This window comes from Cydia fagiglandana, chromosome 9, assembly GCF_963556715.1.
Source record: "Cydia fagiglandana chromosome 9, ilCydFagi1.1, whole genome shotgun sequence".
NCBI lineage: Eukaryota > Metazoa > Arthropoda > Insecta > Lepidoptera > Tortricidae > Cydia > Cydia fagiglandana.
The window spans coordinates 6,433,777-6,460,951 of NC_085940.1; the positions used below are offsets into that span (position 1 = coordinate 6,433,777).

The following is a 27,175-nucleotide window of genomic DNA, read 5'->3' on the forward strand; positions in this document are numbered from 1 at the left end:
CATAACATTCCTCAAACACGCTCGCTTGGCCTGGCCTTTCTTCAGAATTTTCTCGATCTGATCAGAGAAAGTCCGCCGAGGTATAACTATACTTGCTATAAATAAGGCCCTAAATGCCTAAAGCTTATGGCGGCAGTTAAAGGATATGGCTTATACACGTGTTTTAAAAGGATAAAAAAAATTGTGATCCTTTTAATACTGAAGTTCTTGGATAAATCACAATAAATATGCGAATCCACAATGTCCACCCTTATCCGGCCTGACAGTTGACAAATGACAATTGAACGTCAGCCTAATAATATAGAACACATTTTATTGTTTGAAGAGGCTGCCAAGTAGCCTCTGCCTTGATAAGGGTTAATCGTTATTTCATCTTATAAGGCAACCTACCCAACTATCTGGTTCAGATTTGATTTAATTTAATATATATGTTATAGAGCAGCCATTCTCTAAGTGTATTCCGTGGAACCCTAGGGTTCCGCGACACCCCTGCAGGGGTTCCGCAAGAATTTAGAACACTATGCTTTAGTCACCTCGAAAAATTTTACCTATATGTAGGGTTAGGTTAAATTTTATGTACAATGTAGGGTTCCATCGAGTATTTCGCTTTCCAAAAGGGTTCCGGCAAAAAAAAGATTGAGAACCGCTGTTATAGCATATCACGGGATTAGTTGTCAAGCGGACCCCAGGCTCCCATGAACCATGGCAAAATGCCGCAATAACGTGAGGAAGAAGACGAATTCTAAAATAACAGACACGTTTTATTTCTTACCTGCCCAAACTCAACCTATTGGGAGAAATTGTCCTCCAAAGTACTGAAAAGTGACCAAACCCTCTAGCTTCTGTACAGCCGGCCTAGGCAATGTTACAATCGCTATCGCTTCGACAACGAAAACCATTATATCTCTCTATCACACTTCCATATTAGGGCGAGTGCGACAGTGACAGTTGCGTTTCGATCGCTACGGAGCGTAAGTGATCAGCATCTTGGCTACGCGGCCAGTTTTGTTCAAGCAAATTGCTTGTTAATTAATGGTTGGTTTATATGTTGGGGAACATGAAAAAGTAATGGACACGTGTTTTGTTATTTCGGCTCAAACAAAAATATTACAAAAAATCACTTCAAAAATACTTCATACTTCTCATCGGTTCACTCACTTCACTTTGGTTATTTTATTAGTTTTTTTATCAGTTAGTTTGCCCTTATTAAAAATTGAGCTTGCTGGCTTGAATAATAGAGTAAGTTGTATAATTTTAGTATAAAATAGCTGGTTATCCTTAGTGTATATTTCATTCGATAGCGTAAGCTACGAGTAAAAGTAATGTGTGCATGAGACAAAAAATACTTTGTTACTGCAGATATAAAATAATTCTCCGTTCATGTTATGTATTTAAAAGGCGTTTAGATACTAGTTAATTATGTAGTATGATGTAATGATTGGATTCTATAGCCGGTCAAACAAGTTTGTCAGTAGTACTGATCATGCCCCACGTTGGGCGCCAATGTAATTCCTAGGCTGTTATTTAGTTTTCTTAAAAGGCGCAAAAAATCAATTTTCGTTGAGACACTAACCCTTAGCGCCTACGCTTTTTTTAATTTGCCGACGGAAATGGCTTGTCAAAGTAGTTAATAACGTTATATATAATTATAGCAAACGTCCTTGATCTTATTTACCAGTTGAACTTAATTTGTGTATTTACAATTCGCTAATGTAATTAGCTAATTACCTACATCAAATTTACTGTAATTTTCACACACACATCGTGAATACCCGACCCTTTAAAATGACATCTAGAAATTTATAACTTGCCTCGTAAATCCTACTGATTAACATATTTAGATGAGTTTTCAGACCTAATGTATGTGTACGACATTTAATTATAACATTGATTGGCTTAATCGGATACGGTACTGCAATGTGAAGTGATTTATACATATACTGTTAGTTAAATATAAATATGTACTGAATAATTAGTTACATAATTGTGTACTGGCGATATGTTATATATTAAACACTATTCTCTGCGATTGGACAAACTTGGATTAAACTTTACGTACAGTCGACGTCAAAGATATGTTTAGACTTTTTTCCTTATTACAAAGGAGTAAGATGCAAAATTGTAAACATATTTTTGACGTCGACTGTACCTACCTATACTACCTATAGTTTACGCATAAATTAACCTAATAAAGGTAGTGGAATTAACCTGGAGCTCGATTCTGATTTGACAATTTGTTACGATTTGAGACGACTTTGAAGAAAAATCACAATTGCAAACGAAATGAATTGATGCACGACTATATATGTGAGAATTGCACCAATCATAAAGGCGGTCGGCAAGGTCGTATCAAAACAAACCAATAACAAATTGTCTAGTCAAAATGACCTGTAGTTGCTCCCATCTCTCATGTCAATGTCCCGCCGTAATGCACACTACCTTTCCCCAAAACCCACGGTTTTCGTGTATTAACTGCACTATAGAGAAATATAGTTAGAATAGAGTGTTCAAGATACCAAATCGACTATTTTCGCAGTCGACATCTAGTAAACTACTAACTGAATTATCAGTACGGAGTGAACACTCTATGTATTTTTTTTCTCTATGACTGTGCCAATGGATATAATCTTTTAAGAAAAGGTAATATAGTCAGTTATTGAATAATCAAATTCATCGTTCATTTAGGCATTGAATTATTGGATTATACATTAATGTCAATCCATTAATGTAGCACTCAGTCGTTCGCAATTTTAATCCCTTAGGATATAATCCATGAATATTAAGCACGAAATTTAAAGTCAATCAGGGATAACGATAGTTCAATGTACCAGTAATCCATTAATTGACATGTCTACTCAGTCTAGTCGCTTTCTTTGCAAGTCAGATTTTTATAGTCATACAAAAGGCATATTATGCCTTTTGTGAGCTATCGCATAAAACTTAATCTAATGTAATTATATTTTTTTGTTTATCGTTACGTTTTACGTAACTATTTTAGCATTGGTCACGTGTTCAAAGCTCATTGTTATAAAATATTTCAAGTACCTACTCTATGAAATGAGAAACGATGAAAAAAAAACCCTTGCGTTGTTAAAAAAAACTGCGAAGTTATAAGTCAGACCGTAAAAAGTCTGCAGCGATTTTGATAGCCCACGCAGTGCAAGTGTCATTTTAAACGTCAAACATCTATGAAATTATGACGTATACATAACACTTACACTGCGTGGGCTATCAAATCCGCTGCAGACTTTGTTTGGTGCGACTATACCAGTATTTAGGTAGGGTTTATATCCTGTTGCTGGAGCCACATTGATAAGATAATTTTATTGGTACAATACAGGTACACGTCAGATACAATTTTGTACAATAATCATACAAATTCTACATTACGGAGTATTTCAGATGTTGTGGCTACCACCAGTTTGACACTGGCATAAACGCCATAGAGAACGTAACTTACTTTCTATGCATCTCACTCGCATATTAGTGGCATTAGTGCCCGTAATCGCATACATTCAATAACATTTTTACTATTCTTACTTATACGCTTCAATAATACATACGCTTAATTCAGTGTCATCTCCTTGAAAAATGAAATAGTAAAAATATGTATATGTATAATTTCGAATGAGTTACCATTGAAACACAATTGTAATAAAGAAATCTCGTAACGTTCCTAAAACGGAGCTCCGACAGACGGGTCCTTTGTGATATCATAATTTTTACAGCATTATATTACATTAAACGTTGCTTTAAGAATTTTATCCTCGTAATATAAGGGAAAAATTTTGCGTTTTTGAATTTGGTTTACTTGATTTCTTTACGAGTTCAAAACTCGAATTGGATTTGCACTTCTATGAGTACGTCGTGGGGATATATGGATGTGTTTTATATTTCGGCAAAATATAATATATGTTTAATTCGTACAGTAGAGGTATTTCTGTATTGTTAATTACTATCATGAACTGTCAATAAAATATGAATAGGTACGTCCATAGATCGATCATGTAAACCTAAGGTTTCATTTCAATCAAATTCCGAGCATAGGACAGAATCAGCCTGATTCAAACTTTAAGATACGTAAAAAAATGTCAAATTTTTTGATTGAAGTAACGTCACTTTTGATAATTATATTAGCAATTTGTTTAAGATTCTTTAAGTTCGAATTAGGGACCCATTACTCGAACGATATTAGACTAATAATATTAGGCCACGAACTGTCAAATCGTATGGTGTCCTGACAACACACTAATAATATTAGACTAATATTGTTCGAGAAATGGGCCCCAGGCCGAGCATAATAGTGATTTATATAACAACCATTAACAAGCAAGACCCTTGACGACGGTTAAACTAGTTGGATAATACTGCCACATGACTTAGACGATAATTAATAGACGAGGCTCCGGCACTTGTCCTACCAAGAGCGAGTAAGCGATTAACTATCGGCGATTTTCTCGCCCAAGAAACGAACAAAAGATTAGGATCTTGTGTTAATAAAATAGACACATATATTAATAGTTCATCGCTGGCTGTTCACACTGCCGGCGAGAACACTCGCTCTACTAGTTTGTCGCCGCGATAAGATAAAACTAGCTCAGCGGTACTCGCTCGGCGATGCTCGCTTCGTAGTTCGAACTCAAGCTGCGAGACCAATCAGTGTGCGTGTTCGGCTACGCTGCACCGCCCGAGCGAGTGACGCGAGTAATAGCACTCGCCTATAGCCGAGCGACAAAACTATTGGAGCTAACACTCGCTTCTCGCCGCTCGCCCACTCGTTTCTTCTAGTTTATCGTTCTACTCGCTTATCGCTCATCGTCGGCGGTGGGACAAGTGCCTTAGAGCATTTAATAACTGGAGTCGCCTTTAAAAGCTTACCCCTGCCCAAAAAGTTGCACAATTGTGCAAACTTTTGTATAACTGACATGGCTATTTGTACGTTACGTACAAATCATGTAAAAATAGCAATACATTTGACGTCCCCGCCCCCGCAAAAATCGGCAGACTGTTTCGTACAGAAAATGACAGCTATGGCGTCTCCAGTTAGTAAATGCTCTAAGAGACGAGGACACCTTGAGCTGCCAACGCACTAAGACCGACCAAATACAAGGACAAAATTTAAATATGGATGCAAATGAGCATGACAACAATAAGGTGACGTAGTCTTTTCAACCTAACTTTTTACATATTGTACTTAATAATTATAATATATATTATAATTTATCATAACATATAAAAACACAGCCATTTAGAAATTAAACAGTTTTATCATAACGAGATATTTAGACAGAGTATGCATTATATTTCCAAATAATAATATACACCTATGAGAAAAAGATTACTTAATCGTAATAATTATTAAGTATCATTTAAATACATCAATATCCCATCATAAGCGATTTAGTTATGATCATAATTTACCATTGAAACATTTAACATTCCGAATCCTTTATTCCAATTGAGTAAGAAGTTTAAGTTTATTGGGATCATTTCGTTTCTGACACTTTAATGTACAATAGAACAAGTTTTTGACTATGCTCCTTTATCTTGCATATAATAATGCATAGCCAAAGTTTGATTACTTAAGTTTCACGCACAGATAGACTTTGTTTATAAATACTATTATAAACAAAGTCAGCAATAATACGCTGAGTTTACTTAAAGTTACAAATTTTATACGTCTAGTCTTAACGAGACAAGCACCTTTGTTTGAATCTATTAAACAGTTAAGTACAGCGCTAAGATAAACAATAGGTAAACAATTTACAATTAATGAGTTTTTAAACATAAATAGGATCATTCTACGGACTGTCCCGTACAAACGCATTTTATTTCCTGTATTGCGACTTGTTTCTCGGCATTTAAAGCATGCGATTATTTTTTTGTGCATATTTTTGATCATTTGTCATAGAAAAGGAAACTCTTTTACCTGCAAATCTTCAGAAAATTCGCGTTTATACGGGACATACAATGACAGGTAGTAGACAATTTTATGTACCTAATGCTCCAATATTGGTCTAATTTATTAAAATATTTAAAACTAATAAAAATACTAAACATCGCATATTAGAAATACTTTAGATACAATTATCACACACCTAATACATGTATATAAGGTACTGAAAACAATAAACACATATTAATTTCATATTACTACGTAATATGAAACGTATTATTAAGTGAAATTAACGATAATTATATCAAACCTGTGGAGAGATATTATTATCTAGGCGTAGAAAATAAAGAGTATATAGCAAATATCATCGAACATTTGGCAATGCTTAATTGATTAGCTATCTATCTTAAACCTGCAATAACTATTAGAACTTTACTGATAACTCGCGATTCGATCAATCGATTTTGTAAACTACTAATTTTATAACAGTTTATATAGCAAGGAATCATAATATTATATAGAATTTAAATTTTATGCGCGAATAAATAAGAAATGTAGAAATTGAAGATGACGACCATTACCTATGTAAAATTTTGACGATGGATTTACGTTAAAGCGCCTTTTATATTCTTAGATATTAATTTTAATTACGATCAGACAACCAATTAATATAATTAAGATCGCGGCCCTTTACTACAATTTTGAATACGGGTTCAAGAGGCCTTTTGGATATCAATTTTCATCATAATCAGTCAAAAAAGAAGATATTAAAGATAACGACCATTTTAATTATTATTTTGACTAAGGATGCGGCTTTCAGATTCTAAGATATAAATTTTCGTCACGATTAGACTAGTTACAAGTAATGAAGAAATTGTTGTCCCCCAAATTCTTTATGCGACCAGTGACTTACTAATGTTTGATATGTCCCAGAAAATGCCATTTTCCGCGTACCCCATTGACTAGACAACTGTCCACTGTATAGAGTCTATTTACCTACCTACGCTTACTTCCTTGCAAACGAGATGACCAGTATAGCAAGACCCCTTAACAAATCGCTTTTGGACCTCCTTACGCCATAACCCCTTGATCTATCCTGCCCATGTTATAACTTAACAAATATATGCCCTCCAGCTACGTGTTTACTAAATTTCATTTAAATTAGACCCAATTTACGAATGTTATTGAGAAACAAACTATTGAAAATAAAAAAAAACCATCGATTATTAGGCCTTCCGATGTTTCTACACACGCTAATGTGATATTTATTTAATCGTTAATAGGCTTAAATTAAAGCGAGATCGCATATAAGAACATTTACAATACGAATTAGATTAATACTATATTGTCTATAATGAATTTGCATGTTTTACAAAAAAAAGTGTGTTTTATTTCACAATGTTTCTTTTCAATTCGTGTTTAATGCACCAAAAGACTTTTAAGTACGTTGCTTACTTTTACGAAGTAAAATAATAATAATGTTATTACCTACTCGTAGTTTTACAAAGGAACAAAGTTGTTTTTAACTCCTCGTGCTAATATTGATACTCGAGCAAGAGAAATATTCCAAAATGGAACTAGTAAAGTGGAATCTTGAGCATTGTGAGGGTTGAAACCACGAGGGTTAAATAAATTTTGTTACCGAGTAAAACCCAAAAAATTTCACCACACCAATGCGAAGAAAATACTAACAGTAAAACATTATAAATAAAGTAAATAAAACTTAAATATTTATTATTAAAAATCACAACCTAAAATTAATTTCAATTTTTGCCAGCCAACATGACCTGATGACCTAAAAATATGCATCAAATTATTTTGCCACTCTTGTTAATTAAATGCATCTTTCTCGTCAGTTTTTGAATAATAAAGAGAGCTTTTACGAGCTGGTATGGTGAAAATGTATATAAACAAACTAGTAACTAATTAAGGGCCACTTGCACCATTCACTAACTCGAGGTTAACCAGACAAACCTGGAGTTACCATAGTTACCAGTACAATTTGACACTTGGTTAACGGATTAACCGCTTAACCCCGGGTTAGTGGAATGGTGCAAGTGGGCCTAAGTGTACTAAATATAAAGTAGCCTCTCCATTTATAAAACACACTATGCTTGACATAGCTTGTTCCTTACACATACAAATGTCAATAACAGCTTAAGATTGCCTTATCGCAACTAATTAAGATTCGCTTGACTAATGTTATGATTTTTTTAATATGCAAGTAGGTATATTCATACAAAATACGTTGTTTATAACCAGGTACCGTAGTCAAAATCGACGGAGCATAACCTCTGCATCGCAGCCAAGCCCCTCGCTCTTTCATCGGCGCCTTGTTTCATTCTCCTCATCTCAGCCTCTTCATCGCACTCGTAAATATAGTCGTTATAATAGATAACATTGACACTTACTTTCTCAAATGGTTCAGTCTTTTCGTCAAGGGGTCGGGTAGGCCGTTAGCGCCAGTCGTCACAGAAGCTGACGGCAGGAGCTGAGTGGTGGTCTCGCTGAGGTACGAAGCATGCGCAGGCTGGCGGACCAGGGGACGATAGGGCTGAGCCAGGGCCAAGGGAGCCCCCACATGAAAGACGGGCCCGGTCTCGGATGTTCTGAATAGAGCGGTTCGGGTTCCACCAAGGTTCTATTGCGTCATCGGACTGCGAGGGCCTGTCGAGGCCTGGTTCTGTAAGGAAATGGAAAGTTAACTTCTAATGGAAAGGTTTAGTAAACTACCTAAAGTAAGAAGGTATCAGGGAAACTAAGTTTCGCACAGTTATCCCTACAGTCAACTATGTTGTCTGTGGCAGTCTGAGAAATCCAGTAGTAATGTTAAGTTAGTTATCTACGTGACTTTTGAGTTCGGTGACGCTGATGACTTAGATATAATGATTAATGTTTGATAGTTTTTAAACTCAAATTCTAGTAAGCATCATTGCCTGCTTGCGTTAAAGATTTTTATTTTATTTCATACCTACGATCTAATAATGTACTAATATAAACTTAACATTAATAAACTAAGTAATAATAGATGTACATACTTAAGTAAGTATATTATGACTATGGTAAACATACGAAACGCCACGGTTGAGCTACGTAATGAATCTTGTTAAAAATAATACAGTTAAATCTCTCGAAACTGTTGATTCAAAATGTAATTTCCTAAAATAAACAAATAACAGGCCTTCTGTCTTAATAACTTCTGGTTCGGAAACTGGATTGGCATTTTGCTTAAGACAATATTTTAATGAAATCATGTTCAAGGTTGTCTGAGCATTTGTAGATGTTCAGTAAAGACAGTGGTTTACTATAGTAGGGGAGCCGACGATGCTAAATGTGTACTTACTCGAGCGAGCGTAGTACATACCTATTGTACATATATATATATATATTGGAAATGAAATATTAGATGATAAGAAGAAAATAGATATATAAAGTTTATTTTCCCAGCGAGCCGGAAAGCGTCTACAAGTTTTTTTTTAATTTCGGGAGGTTGGTGGAGGGTTAATAAATCGTTAAGCAGTTTGTGGGTTTGGTCGTTTTTGTTCACGTTAATGCTATAATTTTTCTATAACTTAATATTAACACTTATTTGAAGGCATTTTCTTAATCTGACGAACACAAGTTTGACGGCTAATTTTTACATTGTAACCGTCAAATTAAGGAAATGCGTGCAAATAATTATCAGATTTAGTAATAGCACAATTACAGCGTAATAACGCTTCAATAGGACTAATATGTCCAAATCCACAATCTGCTTAACAATTTGTTGAACCCCCCCACCAATCAAGGGCTCTACATAGATGGCTAAAAGGGGTAAAGGTAGACTACACGGGGTAGCTAGATATCATATCACTCATATTATCTTAATCTGACGCGCTCGAGTAAACACGAAAATCGCCTTTTGGGTTCCCCTACTGTAGTAGTATAACTTGTAAGTTATACTCATCAAAATATACATAGTAATCGCAAGCTTATAATAATTACTCATAAATTTTGTAATTAGATATATAAAAAATACGTAAACATATAATATTATATTTGCAAAGATGTTAGGGACATGGATACCTAATCTATAATGCGTTCTTCCTACGGTATCCTTACCATGAGAACACTAACATATATTCGCTAGCTAAGGGTTCCCTTTTTTCTTTTTGAGGTACGGAACTCTAAAAATCTTAACAAACGTATTTTTGGGCCGCCATATAACTTCGGACCCATCTATCAGTTAGATGCCGAGCATTTCGAAGTTTTTTAGTTTTTTTGATAGTTTGTTCCGCAACAAGCTTTAATCGCGTAATCTGACAGATGGATTTACCCGAGTTTGAAGTTAAGCGACTCATTTAGATATTTATATCCTCGTGCCGCCCAATGTACATTAGGATGTACACTCAGTTTTGAGTAGGTAGCATTTCATTTATCTCGTAAAATTTTCAAACTAATGAAATTCAACCCCATTGAAAATACAACAAGATTCTAACTTCCTTGGCTATAATTTTGTATGGTGGGCGGCACGAGGATATAGTTCAAAATCTTCTGTAAAAAGTAATAGCCATAACCTGACAAGCAGGATGGAATGATTGCCAACCTAGAGTGTGAATTTTTTTTTTTTGCGCCATTATTTGATTATCCATTGTCCCTGAAGCAATTAGAACATAAATGGCGTTACAATTTAGCCTTTTAGCATTTTTTTTAACATTGACATTTTAAAACTTTCTCATTTAATGCCGGGATCCCGGGAAGTTTCGGTATTAGCCGATATTCCAAAAAGTCCCGTATTTACAAATAGGGGCCGAGCCGACCGGCCTTTAATTATATTACACAGACTGCCGTATTCGAACTTCAAGATATTCACAAGAGACGACACGTACTAGACACGTTATAGTTTAGATATCAACTAGTTCTCTTTTGCAGCGCAATTCGGGCAACCAATGTCACTTTTACGTTAGATAGAGAAAGATATCTATTAGATGTGAATTGGATCTCTAAGTCATATCCTGTGGAAATCGTTTAAGAGTATCTCCAGAATCGCGCAAATGTCATATTTGACGGGTTAAATCTTAAACATATCGTTATGGTATCTTGGTGATGTCTAATAGATGTCTATTTCAAAATCCGAATCGGGCCCAGACTCGCCTTTCAATAAATTTAGATTTATCACAGGTATTCAATCCAAGCGAATTTTGTACTAAAAACCTTTTTTAAATTCCTGTGATAAATTTATTTCTTAGGCTCCTGAAAAGTCGGCACCTAAGTTTGTAACAGAGTTACCCTATCCCGACAGGCCATAAATTTGTGTTTTGTACAATAAAGAGTTTATACATACACATTTACACACATTTAAAAAAATTTAGAGTTACGTACACGAAAGTTGAGAAAGGGAACTCTATTTCCATTTATAGTTGGACCAATAGTCGGCTAATCATTTAAGGAGGCATTAAATAAAAATTAATAAAAATGTAGTTTTACTGCTTAAGAGCCCATCAACGTGCCACTGCTAAATAATAGTGATTATTTAAATTTAACGACAGGTATTTAAAAAAGGGAGCCGCTACGTCTATATTGTGCATTTAAGTACCTTTTTAATACATCAAACTAGTTTTTATGTTGCTGGATTATCTTCAATAAACACAGACCGCAACCTACTAGGGCCGTAAGTCCGCCCGAATCCTTAGATACAACTAGTTAGTATCTACTATCTATTCTTAGAAAGCTATCCTCATTTTACTTACGATATCGGGAAAGTGAGTTTTTTCTCCTCTCATGGTCCTCTCCGACCAGCCACCAAGTTTTCATGTCGCCCTTACCCTAAAACAAGTTATTTTACTATAAATAATAATAATAATAAATTTCTTTATTTCAATAACATAACAACTAAGATAACAACAAGTTAAAGATACATTTAAGGTAGGGAGGTACATACATCAGTCTGATTTAGGTACCTACATAAAGATTAATTTAGTTGCAAAGTTATACATTATACTATGAGAAGAATGAGTCCTTTACTCCCCGTACTAGTTAAAACTGTATCACGGTGAAGTAAGATTCGTCACCCGCAAACATAATAAAATTGCATACAATTTAATGTTAACAGTCATTACATTACCAAAGTCTGAGAAAATTAGATTTGAATCGTGTACATTTATGAGACGAACAAACAAAAACAGCTGACGGTAACTTGCATTCTTTCTAGCATGCGGCATCGGCATGTTGCTAAGCGTTAACTTAAACGTAAACAAGTATAAAAGTAATCGCTATCGTAAAACTAATTAATACGAGAGCTTGACAAGCGCCTCAGGGAGAAAGGGAATGACTCCCGTTCTGAGTCATGGCTTGTCCAACAGGTCTCCATCGCCATACAGCGGGGTAACGCTGCTAGTGTGATGGGGACCTTTGGACCCGGCATGGCTCAGAACGGGTTTTAGTTTCTTAAGTCGTGTAGGTAGTTAAGTAGAATATATCGTCGGGTGACAAGCAAAAGTCACTAAGTACTATCAAAAAATTAAAGTAACAATGCACTTTATTACACTTGTAATACGGTTTATTGTCCAATAATTTCAATGGTGTTAGTTAGTGACTTTTGCTTGTCACCCGACGATATTGTAATTAATTGATTTTTTTAATGATATTTATTAATACTTATTAGTAATATTATTAATACTTACCTATTCTGTCGTTCTAAATCTAATAGACGTATCTGAAGGACAAATGATTTCGGAATTGTTTGATAAAAATTTAATGTACATGTTCGCAGTCAATTTTCATTTGAGTTAGGGACGTACCTAACTCAAATGAAAATTGAGTTTTACTTAGGACGGCGGTATAAATTCCGTGGCCCTAGTGAAAAATGTTACAAGTCTCACACAGATTAGGTGTAAAAGGGCATAAGTGTTACGTGGAACTTATAGTATAGTTCGTTTTTTTAGCATTAGAAAAAAGGTAAACAATCTTGATGTGTCTTTTAATTGAAAAACACGTTTTAAAAATAAGTCACGGCAAATATGTAACAATTATGAATCTAATACGATCATTTATGTTCTTCTACTTTCATAAGTAATAATTCTTGATTTTTAAAAAGCGTTTTTCAATTAAAAGACATGTTAAGATCGCTTACCTTCTTTCAAGTTCTTTCTAATGCTAAAAAAAACGAACTATACACCCTTTTGCTCCTGCGCTGCCTGATACTTGTACCCTTATTCACGTGGGCCACATTACACTTTAAAATTCCAAATAATATTTAGCTCTAGAACTTGCAAATATCAAATAAGTATAACTAATTATACCTAGAAATTCTGTGACGATATTAATTTTCTCTAAATCCTTAAGTTAAATTTGAAACGTTTATAAAATAAAACGTATTTGAAAAGGGTTTCGTCTGCTAAAATCGTAAACCTTGTGACTCCATCAAGGACAGTCGAGATTTACGACTTTAGCCCACGAATCCCACGATTTACCTAAAATTGCATTAGAGGCAAGGTATCTTTTTTATGGGTTGAAGTAAAAATATCGCGCTCCATTATGAGTGGCATCAAACGACAGCTTAAAAGGGTTTACGATTACTATTACCCTTTTCTATGTGCTGTCTGCGTCAGTTATTCTATCACTCAGTGACTTTTGGTACCTTACTACAATACTTTGATATTCACAATACCACTCTACTTAAACTGGTACCCGCTGCGTTGCTTTAGCAGGCTTACGTTTCGCTTCTGACTTGTATCTCCCCCGCATTCTACATTTTCTTTTAATGGTACCTATCTTTGACTCTTAACCGTGATATTCACAATGTACCTCTCCTGGTACCAGTCGTTCTGTCGTAACAGTAATGGCTCCTCTACACGATGGGCCAGCGCCGGCCACTCCAAGGGACGCAGCCATGCGCTAGAATGAGATAGCAATATCACTTGCTCCCTCTAAGGCATACATGCGTCCCTTGGAGTGGCTGGCGTTGGCCCATCGTGTAGAGAAACCATAACGTGCCGTTGTTGGCATGAATTCCCGTTGCTTCTGTTAGTCGACATGTTTTAAATTGAATAATGTGTGAATTGTATCTATCTTTCACTTTAAAAGTAATGCAAATTAAATACACTCTATTGCCCCACAAAAGAAAAATTCAATTACCTACAGATACCTATTAAATCATAAATCATTTGCGTGAAAAGGGTACTAATGTTCATATTAGTCGTTGTCCTCCTTATTCATATTATTCATATTCATATTTATATTATTCATATTCATATTTATACTATTCATATTATTTATTATTGGAGTTTAAGTACCTTGATATTAACAATCCCTCTCTCCTTGAAATGGTACCCGCCATGCTGTCGCAGCAGCTTGTAAGTGTCGTTGCTGACGTGGATCCTCTGCGGTTCGCCGCTGGACTCCATACGTGCCGCAGTGTTGACCGTGTCCCCGAACAGACAGTAGCGAGGCATTTTGACACCCACCACGCCCGCAGCGCACTGCCCACTGTGTATACCTGTGGAAATATACGTACGTTAGATGTTGAGATTCACTGTTACGTTATGTCGTACAATGCAGTAATAAATGATACGCGCTATAAAGTGTAACATGACAGGATTATAGGTACTGTTTAACAAAAACTATGCGAAAAATAAAGTTAAATCTAAGCTGCCTTTAAAAGTATATAATTGTCCATCCATCCGCCCGTCCGTCCGTCTGTCACGTGCCGTATCACATGAACCGTGATAGCTAGACAATTGAAATTTTCAGAGGTGATGTATTTCTGTTGCCGCTATGACAACACATACTAAAAACAAAATAAAATAAATATTTGAGTGGGGCTCCCATTTTTTGCGTTATGGTATGGTACCCTTCGTGCGCGAGTCCAAATCGCACTTGGCCGGTTTCTATATTTATCAAAACAACAGAAATATTAAAGTTGTATAAACATTTACCTACTGGCACGTACAAACAAAAGAAACACTAGTAAATGTATGATTTATTATATTTCAACACAATGCATGGAAAAAATATACGTATTACAATACATCACAAATGAAAGGTTAACAGTTCACATTAGAATTTAAATTCTGCACTTTAAACATAACGGTTCATTGACATTGTTCGCACGTAACAATAAAAATAATCTGAATTTCTTATGATGTTCGACATAAAGACTACTATTGCTTAAATTATATTCAATCCTTCATTGATGTTCTCTGCAACAAATGTACTATAAGTAGACGATCAAATCATTAAATCAACAGTACCTTTCTTGGTGTCTTTCAGAACTTACGCAATGAGTTTTACAGATAAAGTTGCAATAGTAACTGGTGCGAGCTCCGGGATCGGAGCTGCCGCAGCCATAGCATTGGCCAAAGAAGGTGCTAAGGTAGCTTTAGTGGCCAGAAACGAAGAAAGACTCGTCAAAGTGTCGAAACAATGCGAAGAACTCGGTGCCAAATCTCTGATCATCGTAGCGGACGTAACTCAAGATGAAGAAGCGAAGACCATCGTGAAGCGGACAGTAGATCACTTTGGTAAGATAGACATTCTAATAAACAACGCTGGGATAGTTGGTATCTCATCCATGCTAGACGAAAGCATAATCCAATATTACGACATGGTCATGAACACTAATGTGCGTGCAACGGTTCTTTTGACAAGTCTAGCTGCTCCACACTTGATCAAGACGAAGGGTAACATCATTAATATCTCAAGTATAGCTGGAATAAAAGTTCCCGGGAAGAACTATATGTGTTACGCTGTATCTAAAGCTGCACTGGACCACTTTACAAGATGTACCGCTTTGGATTTTGCTGAGTTTGGAGTAAGGGCGAACAGCGTAAACCCTGGCCCGGTTAAAACTGAAATAGTAGCAAACGCGGGTGCTCCTAACCCGGATAAATTCTGGGAGAGGTTTAAGCAGGGAACAGCTTTGAAGAATATATCAGAACCTGAAGAGACTGCGGATCTGATTCTGTTTTTGGCCAGTGACAAGGCTAGGAGCATAACTGGTTCGTCATTTGTGACCGATAATGGTATGCTTTTAATGTAAACACATTTTGCAGCAAGACACAAGTTGACATAATAATTGAGTATCTTTAAAAAATCCGTAAGTATACTGTACCTATTAAATTGTTATGTGGTTTAAAGATGATTTTTGTGTGTTTTTCTTGCTACTCCTTTATTGTTTTGATATTGTTTATACTTATAAAGTTGTTAATTTATGCCCTGAAATATAAGTTTTATTTCAATACAAAATAAGTCTTTTTAATTATTATTAAATTATTTCTCAGTGACAGTTTCTTCATAACAGTTTCTCTTTGTAGGTATTTATTTTGTCCTAAAAAGTTAAATTACTTCTAGGACAATCCTTACGAGCAGTCAATTTAACTTCTTCAACTTTCATTGGAACTTTGAAGAAACACTTTTTAGACACAAATAATAGGATTTTCAAGTCACTTTAACTTTGCGACATTTAGAACGAACTTTAAACAGATAATTTGTTTAGTTAAAAGTTGACTAAACTATTTTAAAACAAGCTCCGTAGAGTTTCTGTAAAATATGACATAAGGGAAAAATATAATATAATAATTATATCTCCTACAAATTATTTGTGTAGGTACTCTAGTAGGTACTCTAGGTACTCTAGTAGGTACTGTAGGTACTCTCTCTGCATACCTTAAATTTTATTGTTATTTTTGTAAGACCGTATGCATTGTCAGGAGCCCATTTCTCGAACGGTATTAGACTAATATTATCAGTTCACGAACTGTCAAATCGTATGGGTTACCATGACAACACACTAATAATATTAGACTAATAACGTTCGAGAAATAGGCCCCTGTTGGGGCATATAGATACGCAGCTTAAACGTTAATATTCTTTTACAATACATCTGGTGCCATTACGACACACTGTGCTATAATAAGCACATTACGTAACTACGTCAAAATAAAGGGCCTTATGTACAGTCAACAACAGAGCTATGAATACAGGCAAAGTGTCAAAAATATATATACACGACCTTAATGTACAGGCAATAAAATAATGTATACATATTTTTGACACTTTGCCTGTATTCATAGCTCTGTTGTTGACTGTACCTACTGTAAACCTTTGTACAATACAAGTGCGAATAGGTAATTCGCAACTCGTGTCGACTTAAAACACTCTCTTCGGTCAAGTTTTAAAATTTGCCACTCGTTGTGAATTTCCTATTACTACGTCGTACTTGTTTCGTTAATAACTATTCTAGCATTGGGGTTAATTCATGCATTTTAATTAGAAGTACGCAAGGCATCTTTTTTACGTACATAAATGACCCACTGTCAACTTTCAATCGAGATTTAATCGAAAATATATTCGATTAATATTCAGATTAATTCAATTTTAATCGTATAGTAGGTTAGGTCGACTAAATTAATCGCGATAAAAATTTGACGATTTACTTTTTTATTCGAATAAACGGTTAATCGATTAATGCCCATCTCTGAGCGGCTACCGCGAAAACCGAAATTCGCAAATTGCGGGGATCTTTCTCTTTTACTCCAACGCAGGCGTAATTAGAGTGATAGAGAAATGCGAACTTCGATTTTCGCGGTTATAGCCCTGATTATAACTTACCGATTCGTATATGAAGTCGAGCGGCTGGCATATTCCTCATTCGGATCTTAGGCACCGCGTCCAGCACATGAAGCGCGAGCGAAGCCACCTCTGCCGCGTGCCGCGAACAGCGTTCGGGTACGCCCCCGACCACCATGTATGCGTCACCTATTGTCTCCACCTGAACAAAGTACACGTTCGTTTTTTTAGCATTAGAAAAAAGGTAAACAATCTTGACGTGTCTTATTTTTGAAAAACACTTTTGAAAACAGCGCTCGGGTACGCCCCCGACCACCACGTATGCGTCACCTATTGTCTTCACCTAGACAAAGTGTACGTTCGTTTTTTTAGCATTAGAAAAAAGGTAAACAATCTTGACGTGTCTTATTTTCTGTGACTTATTTAAAAAAATAAGTGACGGCAAATATGTAATTATGAATCATATACGATTATTTTCATTATTTTGCTTTCATAAGTAATAGTTTTAAAAAGTGTTTTTCAATAAAAAGACACGTGGAGACCGCGTAGTCTTTTCTTAAGCTAAAAAAACAAACTATACGTATTAATACTGTTAATACACACAGGAATCTAGTTAATTTTCGTAAATTCGTATCTTTGTCTTACAACATAATTCAGTGATGCATAAATATACCATTGTTGTAAGACCAGCATTATATTTAACTTAAAAAAACTGTTGAAAACAATGACTGACAGCGGAAGTTGGCTTTAGAAAAAAAAACACGAAGCAATGTCTTTTTTTTCATTAATTTTCATTATAACTTATTTTCTTAATATTTTATCAGTATTACTTTAGTATTAAATAGCTAGTTATAGAGATCCGACAAAAAAAATTTGTAAATATAAATGTATTTTCAGAGTTATTGAGATACGAGTATGGCGTTTTTCATTATAAACGCGTTACAGGCCTGAACTAGCTATGGATCGTTTGTCTTTATCTGTAATTTTGACTTATGTACTAGTAAGAAAGGGATAAAGCTTAATTTAACTAAATCATGCCCGTAAAGTTTTATGATTAAGGGGGATAGAAGGTCCCGAAGGACCCGATCAACGCAGCCATATCTTTCATCGCAATTTGCGTGCTGCGCCATTTCCCTTGTTTCAAAATGCGAAATTACGAAGTATTGAAGGTTTGATTACATTGCAATTTCAAATTTATAAATATAATTAATAATGAACATTGGTTTGTTTACATTGCAATTTCTACTGAGCTACACTTAAAGTTTGTGAAGCTTCAGTTTGCAAGTTTTGATTACAAACACAAAGGGGTGTTTACAAAATGGCCTTGCTACTATTGGCAGGGCTTGGCCCTTAATTTGTATCACACTGCCACCAAGTCCCTTTTTCTCAGCGTCTGTAGTGATGCACTATTATTTTTACATTTTTTTCATCTATGCTTGATCATTGTTTGGAAAACTTGGGAGTATAATTTACAAATGCAAATAAGAAACAATTTCAATGTTATCTTGTACACTCAGACTTTCTCACGTTTTGTGTAGGTGTTGCTACGATGTAGACTGCAGTGATGAGATCTTACCAAAAATAATTTTGTTTTTTCATGTTCTGTCTCTTTTAATTTGTTTCTTTACCAAATTGGCAAAAACTAAGTCGTATAGTTTCGTTAAATCATGTCGGTCTGTCCTTGTCGTATATCACAGATGTTTAATTCAATAACTCTAATGCCGTGGCCACACTAACGGGAAACGCCGTTGATTTTCGCAATAATGGACACTTTTCATACGGCCACACTGGGATTATCGCGATAATCGACGGCTTTTCCCGATAGTGTGGCCCAGGCATAAGAAATAATAATTCAATTTGTATAACTTGTATGTTGCTGAAATATTTATGGGGGTACAGTTTAATAAAAAATAAACCGATTACTGAGATCAAAGTGATCTCATAAGTGCTCCGTGAACAAAGGTTTGTACTAAAAATGAAAAACAAATCTAAAAATACCTAAGGTAAACATACTAGTGCTCGACATGCTAATGCCCAAATTGCCCAATAGATGACACCTTGCTGTCACCTCTATTGACAATGACTTAAGTTTCAAGATTACATGTACTGGGACCGCGTCGAGCACCAGTACGTTTACCTTACCGTTTAATAGATTCGGAAAATATGCTACAAATAACAAGCAACAAAGGCTTGCAATGGCGGCCAGGCGCAAAAAAACTGTGATAGTAAAAAAATATATATTACAAAAATAATAAAAAGGTAAGCCAAAAAATAAGGTGTAGTTCTGTTATGCTGATTGCAAGTAAAAATAATAATAATTTCAGCCTATACATATACACGTCCCACTGCTGGGCACAGACCTCCTCTCATGCACGAAAGGGCTTGGGCTATAATTCCCACGCTAGCCCAATGCGGATAGGGGGATACACTTTTGAATCAAGTATAGCAAAAAGGTAAAGTTGATTGATTGATTGATTTGAAATCATCCGCGGATGAATTATTCGGCCACTTTACAAATGACAAATGATTTAGTCGTTATTTCATTCGAAGAAATCCTCGAAAAATATTTAAGTTTTTTGGCTTATTCTATTCAAATAAATTTATTGGCGAATGAATTATCCGCGAATAAATCATCCGCGGATGAATCATTCGCGGATAAAAAAAAACTTGAATTATTGTTTATTCGAATGATTATTCATATAAAAGTTTATTCGAATGATGCCCATCTCAAGTCAAGTGAGGGGCGCAAGTAAAAAGCCTTATAAAAATGATGAGTATATTATGACACTGTACAGAAGCCCTGCCGGCCTAGCCAAGGTTACAATCGCTATCGCTTCGACAACGAAAAGCATTGTCTCTTTATCACTCTTCCGGATTAGCGCGACAATGACAGTTGCGTTTCGATCGCTACGAAACGTAAGCGATTGGCATCTTGGCTACGCGGCCTGGCCTGGCCAACTCACACAAGCTTGGATGAGTTATTTTAAATCCACTTCGCATCGCACTGAATATAATGGAGATAGATTCTCGCACATCAACACGTGCTCCAGTTGCACATCCTTTTACCGAATTACATAGTACGCCCACATGACTAGCTTTTCTCTTAAGAGTTACACGAACCTGCCGCCAAAAAGCCGCCCACACAAACGAAGTTACTTATGCTCTCATTTTAAAACGATATGAAAAAGTGTCATGAACATTTACATGATACCTAAATATTACATAATATTAAAAAGAATTTGAAATAGAGGAATATTATCAAAGCAAATTATGTAGTACATTTACTGCCATCTTTCGACACAAATGATTAACACTTTTAGAACGCCATTTGACTTTGATCCTTATTTTTTCACTGATATGTGTTAAATGTGTTGAATATCAAAAAGTATCGCCATCTACTCGAGGATAGGCCAAAGGTATGCTGCCACCGCTCATAAAAATCTATCATTTGACAAAACGCACCAGCAGAAGGGGGTCAGCGTACTCGAAAATAATGATACTGATGATGAATGTGATGATGATGTAAAACTACTACTCGCTTTCGTGTGACTCTTAACTAGTCTACTCACACGGGATTCCCTAATTACTTCCTTAATTGTGATGGGTATGTGTAGGCACGCAGGTACAATTTCCTGTATTGGCCTACGGCAAGCCGGCGTAAGTATCCTAAATAGCTCCCTAGACCGTTTCTAGGTTACTACACGTGTAACGCGATCGAGCATATTATTCAATTAAGACGAAACAGGAGCTGAGTTTTAAACATTTTGGGTAAATATACCCGTGTCGCTAACGGAAGCGGCTCCTAAAACTAGTGCGATAAGGACAAGGCGAAAAATCCTGCGTAAAAATCTCAAAAATCGAGGTATCGTACTCGACTGTTTCCTCCTCCAAAACTTAACCAATCCTAACCAAATTTGGAAATTTAAATGACTAAAATTATCTGTGTCGGACCGTTTTGCAGTTTTTTCTACACAAGACAGAACTTGGCACCCATATAGATCTCAATTCTTTTGTCGGCACGTATTCTTAATATTGAACTTGGCTCTTATGTTTTCTATTTCACATTTATGTTTTTGTTGGGATAAATTGATAATAAACGTTTGAGCTGAAACTCAGTGGGTGCCACAATTGGCATAAAATATGACAATTCAGAGTTAAACTTGCAGAGTGCGTCACCTTTAAGCATCAATATGCTCACTGACAAACTGCAAATGCACTGTTGATGACTGGCAACTGCAGTGCAAATTAAGGTGACAGTCCATTTCCAACGACAGCAGCACTACCGTTCATTTTAGTATGGAAATTGACAATAACACCGACGCGTTCGCACTAGTAGTGCAGCTGCGGTCAGAAATGGAATGTTACCCTTAGTTTTAATGTCAAATGTCATAAATTATTACCTTGTAAACGTTGTAATATGATATGATGGCATCACAGCATGTGTATAAGTCATTCAGAATTTCCACCACCTGAAACAAAAGAATACATTACTTACAAGCCGACAAGGAAATTGATACTTTTCTCCCTAGAGATAATCGCAGTAGACATAATATTACTATCAGTAAAAAGGTTTACATAAATGTTAAAAACTCCTAAGTCTTAACTCTATTTAGGTATAATATTGTACTATATGCCTAAATTAACACATTAACAGATATCTCTGTTTGGCTCTATGGTTGACTGGTAGAGAATGCCATTTGGCATTAAGTCCGCCATTTGTACATTGTTGTATTTATTTTGTGCAATAAAGTTTAAATAAATAAATAACAGTAAATAAATAACCGTAAATTAAAAGCATGTAAACAATATTATTAGCCTATTTAAAAAGTTATATTTAGATTTACTTGCTCGCTTTATACCGGATACCGAGAAAACACATCTTTGGTAACGTTTCGTTTCACTTAATGTCCATTCGACCCTCCAACTATCAACTCATCTGAATATATGTTAGAGAAGGCTTCTTAAATTCGTTTCCCTGCAGTGACCCGGAATATACGAGTAGCTAGTACAGTCGCCATCAGATATATCGGAGCAGTTAAGGTGTTCACAATATCTGAACACGCACTCTAACGCCCTGACAATAGAGGCGTGTTCAGATATTTGTGAGCGCCTTAGCTGCTCCGATGTATCTGATGGCGACTGTACCACGCTGGCAGGTATAGTATCAGTCAAGTGTAAAAATATGAGTGCACAGATCATACTCAAAAATATGTCACATAGCTCTTTTGTCAGCTGCTTAAGAACTATGGGACATATTTTTGAGTAAGTATTTTTACATTTGACTGTACCACGCTGATAAGTACCACTTGTACCTGCTCTTTTCTACTAACCCAATTAAAAGTTCTGTCACGTACGTGTGATATGCATGTTTTTCCTTAACATTTTCTCGAAGATAAACTTATTTGGGAGTGTAGAGTTTGCAATAAGCTCAAGTTAGGCAATATTTACACGACCTACGCTTTGATAAGTGTTGACTAGCAACACCCACGATGCGAACGCATTATTATTGTTGTCAGTCTACTCTCGGGTATATTTATGTTGTCACAGTCAACTATAAACCGAGCCAATAAAAGTTTTAACCCTATAAAACGTAATGTAGGTCAGGCATTGTCATATTCATATGTCTAGAGACGCAGTGGTGTCACGAATTCGAGCCAATCGTGCAGTTTAGCGCCACAATGTGATTGGTCGATGAGTTCGCATCACGCGCGCGATTGGTCGCAACTAGTTGCGTTAGACTGCACGGTTGGAATTCGTGAGTGACACCCTGACACCGCTGAACTATCACCATTCTTAGTGCTATATGTCAATGTGGTCAGGTAATGTAATGTAGGTAGGTGTAGAGAATTGAACTCACTACGAGTTACCTACATTATTCGCATATTCGGCGCTTTTATCTTTAAATACCTAACTCTTTTTGGCTCGGACAATAAAATAACCCGGATAATACGGCAAGGCTTCGCAAGCAGTTTAAATAATTCTAAATACTCTGTCACTCCTACAACCGAGACGCCCTGGCCTTAAATAACACCTCGTAAATCATAATCCGTCAAACGGAATGCCGTAAGCCGTTCCAAAAATAACTATTTACACGATACACACATATACACACGATATTTATACATGATGATATTTAATCGGTGATCAGGAGTAGAAAAATATTAATATCTAGTCCGACCAAATTAAACTTATTAGGCTAGATCTCATGCAATTATCTCATTGTTTAATTAATTAAAAGTTATAACACAATTAAAACTAATAACCACTAAATATAGTAACAGCACCAGTCATGGGACATTTAAGAGGAAATTTGGAGTATTTATGATATTTTCCGTATACATGTAAATGGTCTACCGCTTAGCGTGTTAAAAGATGAAAGTCCTATCCGTCTTTCATGTTTTAGGCGTGTTGTATGAAAGATACAGCAATTAGTTTCCACATATTTAACAAATTAAAACTATGCTTTTTTTCTCCAGTCATGGACACCAAAGCTCCAGTAATGGGCCCCCGGTAATGGACGTGGATCCAGTAATGGGCCCCCTATAATGGACATTGCTCTATCAGTATAAAATATTGAAATGGGGAATAAGTTACGGCAAAAAAATCTATTTTTGGTATAAGCTTTTATCGCTGAATGTATTTTTCTTTCCACAGCCAATTATTATTGTATTAGATCCATCGAGACAATTCTAATATACCCAAACACAATTAGTTAGGGTTTATTGCGATAAAGTTCCCATGGCCACCTCCTGTCTCCATCATCAGATTAGGTCCATGTTATCATAATATTGCATTATCATCCGATTTGCATACTTAATTACGTACTTACACAAAATTTCAACTGAATCGGACATCGAAAAGTGGCTCTAATTCAGCTACCAAGATTGGACCCACACTAACTAACAGGGCAAGTTAAATAAAAGTTTGGAAAAACGATATTAATTTATCCGAAGTCCGAGAATACCCTCCTGATTGACATATTTCGTAACTACATTTTACTTCTGTATTGTTTAAACATGAAATTATGGCATGGCAAGCATCATTCTGTCAATTGTCCCATTATAGGAGGTACGCAGTTTTACAGCTCCTATAATGGGATTGGGCCAAATACCACTATTTTTTTACATTTGTGGAGTCACAACATAGTGTGTTGTATAATGTATACCTTATCTCATGGTAAATGCAACTAACAAAACACATTCTAGTTTTCATCAAGTATTAATTAATTGAAATTTAATAAATTAACTCACCTCTCGTAGCGAAGTTGTTAAGTATTCGTTGTGGTATTTTTTTTCAGTGACACGACAACTTTTGGGTTGACGCCAATTTCTTAATAAGCAACCAAATTTAATGAAACTTCAAACTGAAACAGCTCTAGGACTCTTATTTATGATAATATACAGCCAGTGTTTATAAAAAACTACTTTTAGATACTTATTTTAGAGGAATTATGTTTTTTTGTCCCATTACTGGTTCCACGTCCATTATAGGGTATACTACTATACATGGTTATCTTACATGAAGTAACTACGATACGTCAAGTGCCATCGATATGGCGGGAAATTTGACGGATCTATGACTTCGTTTATGCATATGACTATCAGCCGTATTCGAACAATGAGATACGTCAAATACTAGATATTGAAACGATAGGGATTAGATATGTCAGTGTCAAACAAGTGTCAAATTTGACACTTCTTCGAACAAAAACGTCACTTTTGACACTTGTTTGACACTGACATATCTAATCCATCTTCTTCTTCCTCGCGTTATCCCGGCATTTTGCCACGGCTCACATAGGAGCCTGGGGTCCGCTTGACAACTAATCCCATGATTTGACGTAGGCACTAGTTTTTACGAAAGCGACTGCCATCTGACCTTCCAACCCAGAGGGGAAACTAGGCCTTATTGGGATTAGTCCGGTTTCCTCACGATGTTTTCCTTCACCGAAAAGCGACTAGTAAATATCAAATGATATTTCGTACATAAGTTCAGAAAAACTCATTGGTACGAGCCGGGGTTTGAACCCGCGACCTCCGGATTGCAAGTCGCACGCTCTTACCGCTAGGCCACCAGCGCTTCCATACACATATCTAATCCATATAGTTTCAATATCTAGATTTGACGTATCTCATTGTTCGAATACGGCTGAATGACAAGTTATTACTCATAAAAATTATCTATTGCCATTAAGTTTGTAAAGAGGCTATAACTCATAGGTACCGATTAGTAGAGTGACAAGGATTTTAGGATAAAATTGATCTTAAAATTAAAATTATGATTAAAAAAACAAGTTTCTTCCCATGTAATTACGGCTATAACGTAATCTACATTAATTACTGAGTTAGAAAAAAATGTTCCTGGTCACCGATTAAAAATCATCGTGTATACAGGGTGGAAAGATAAGTCGGGCCCTGGAGGGAAACTACCTTAAATCCTTAAGCTGGCTCATTTTACTTAAAGGAGACATTCCTTTATTTTTAAGAAGAAACAAAACTGCATTCAAATTATTGATCTTTTTTTCTTCAGTTTGGCTTGTCTAAAAAAATCTTAAGTACTAAATATTAGATTTTATGGATATTTTGAGTGAAGTCCCCAATCCGCATTGGGCTAGCGTGGGGACTATAGCCCAAGCTCTCTCGCGCTCGAGAGGAGGCCTGTGCCCAGCAGTGGGACGTATATAGGCTGAGATGATGATGATGATGATGGATATTTTGTACGACAGACGAGTGTAAGACCTAATGTTTCTTGGAGAAATGTTATCATTAACATTAACTGTATCGACTAGTAGAATAAAATTGCGAGTTTTCATTTTTTTGAATTTTTAGTCGGTTCGAGTCCCGGGCGAGGCAAGCGAGTTTTAGAAAATCTTTGAATGCAGTTTTGTTTCTTTTTAAAAATAAAGGAATGTCTCCTTTAAGTAAAATGAGCCAGCTTAAGGATTTAAGGTAGTTTCCCTCCAGGGCCCGACTTATCTTTCCACCCTGTATATTATAATGCTCGAAAAATATAAGCAATAAGCCAATTTTATCATACACTTATCTTTTTACAACTATCGGATCATCATCATCATCTCAGCCATAAGACGTCCACTGCTGAACATAGGCCTCCCCCTTGGACCTCCATTCGTACCGGTTGGAAGCCATCCGCATCCAGCGTCTTCCGGCGGCTTTAACAAGGTCGTCCGTCCATCTTGTGGGTGGACGTCCTACGCTGCGTTTGCTAGTCCGTGGTCTCCACTCGAGCACTTTTCGACCCCATCGGCCATCTTCTCTGCGCGCAATGTGGCCTGCCCATTGCCACTTCAGCTTGCTAATCCGGTGAGCTATGTCGGTGACTTTAGTTCGTCTACGGATCTCCTCATTTCTGATTCGATCACGCAGAGAAACTCCGAGCATAGCCCTCTCCATAGCTCGTTGAGCGACTTTGAATTTTGAGATGAGGCCGATAGTGAAAGACCACGTTTCGGAGCCGTAAGTCATCGCTGGTAACACACATTGATTAAAGACTTTCGTCTTGAGGCACTGAGGTATGTCGGACGAAAAGACATTACGTAGTTTCCCGAACGCTGCCCAACCGAGTTGGATTCGGCGGTTGACCTCCTTCTCGAAGTTGGACCTACCTAATTGGACTACTTGTCTTAGGTAGATGTACGAGTCAACAACTTCGAGTACCGAGTTCCCAACAGAGACTGGGATGGGCACAACATTGGCATTTGACATAAGTTTCGTC

General features: G+C 36.2%; 2 protein-coding genes across 2 annotated transcripts in view; one reads left to right on the forward strand and one right to left on the reverse strand.

Moving 5' to 3' along the window:
- Positions 1-27,175, reverse strand: part of LOC134667142 (guanylate cyclase 32E-like) — a 186,937-nt gene that overhangs the window by 41,173 nt on the left and 118,589 nt on the right. Inside the window, exons 17-20 of the mRNA XM_063524433.1 lie at positions 21,844-21,912; positions 17,486-17,645; positions 14,170-14,372; positions 11,626-11,701 (exon numbers count right to left, since the gene is read on the reverse strand). Coding sequence (XP_063380503.1) covers positions 11,626-11,701; positions 14,170-14,372; positions 17,486-17,645; positions 21,844-21,912 — 508 coding nt within the window. The remainder of the gene's footprint in view (positions 1-11,625; positions 11,702-14,169; positions 14,373-17,485; positions 17,646-21,843; positions 21,913-27,175) is intronic.
- Positions 14,957-15,917, forward strand: LOC134667606 (uncharacterized oxidoreductase TM_0325-like). The gene has a single exon (XM_063525037.1). The coding sequence runs from the start codon at positions 15,156-15,158 to the stop codon at positions 15,912-15,914; it is 759 nt and encodes a 252-aa protein (XP_063381107.1). The 5' UTR covers positions 14,957-15,155; the 3' UTR covers positions 15,915-15,917.

What these genes read in the sequence shown, in the direction of transcription:
- LOC134667606 (XM_063525037.1), top strand. Translation starts at nt 15,156, where the DNA reads ATGAGTTTTACAGATAAAGTTGCAATAGTAACTGGTGCGAGCTCCGGG.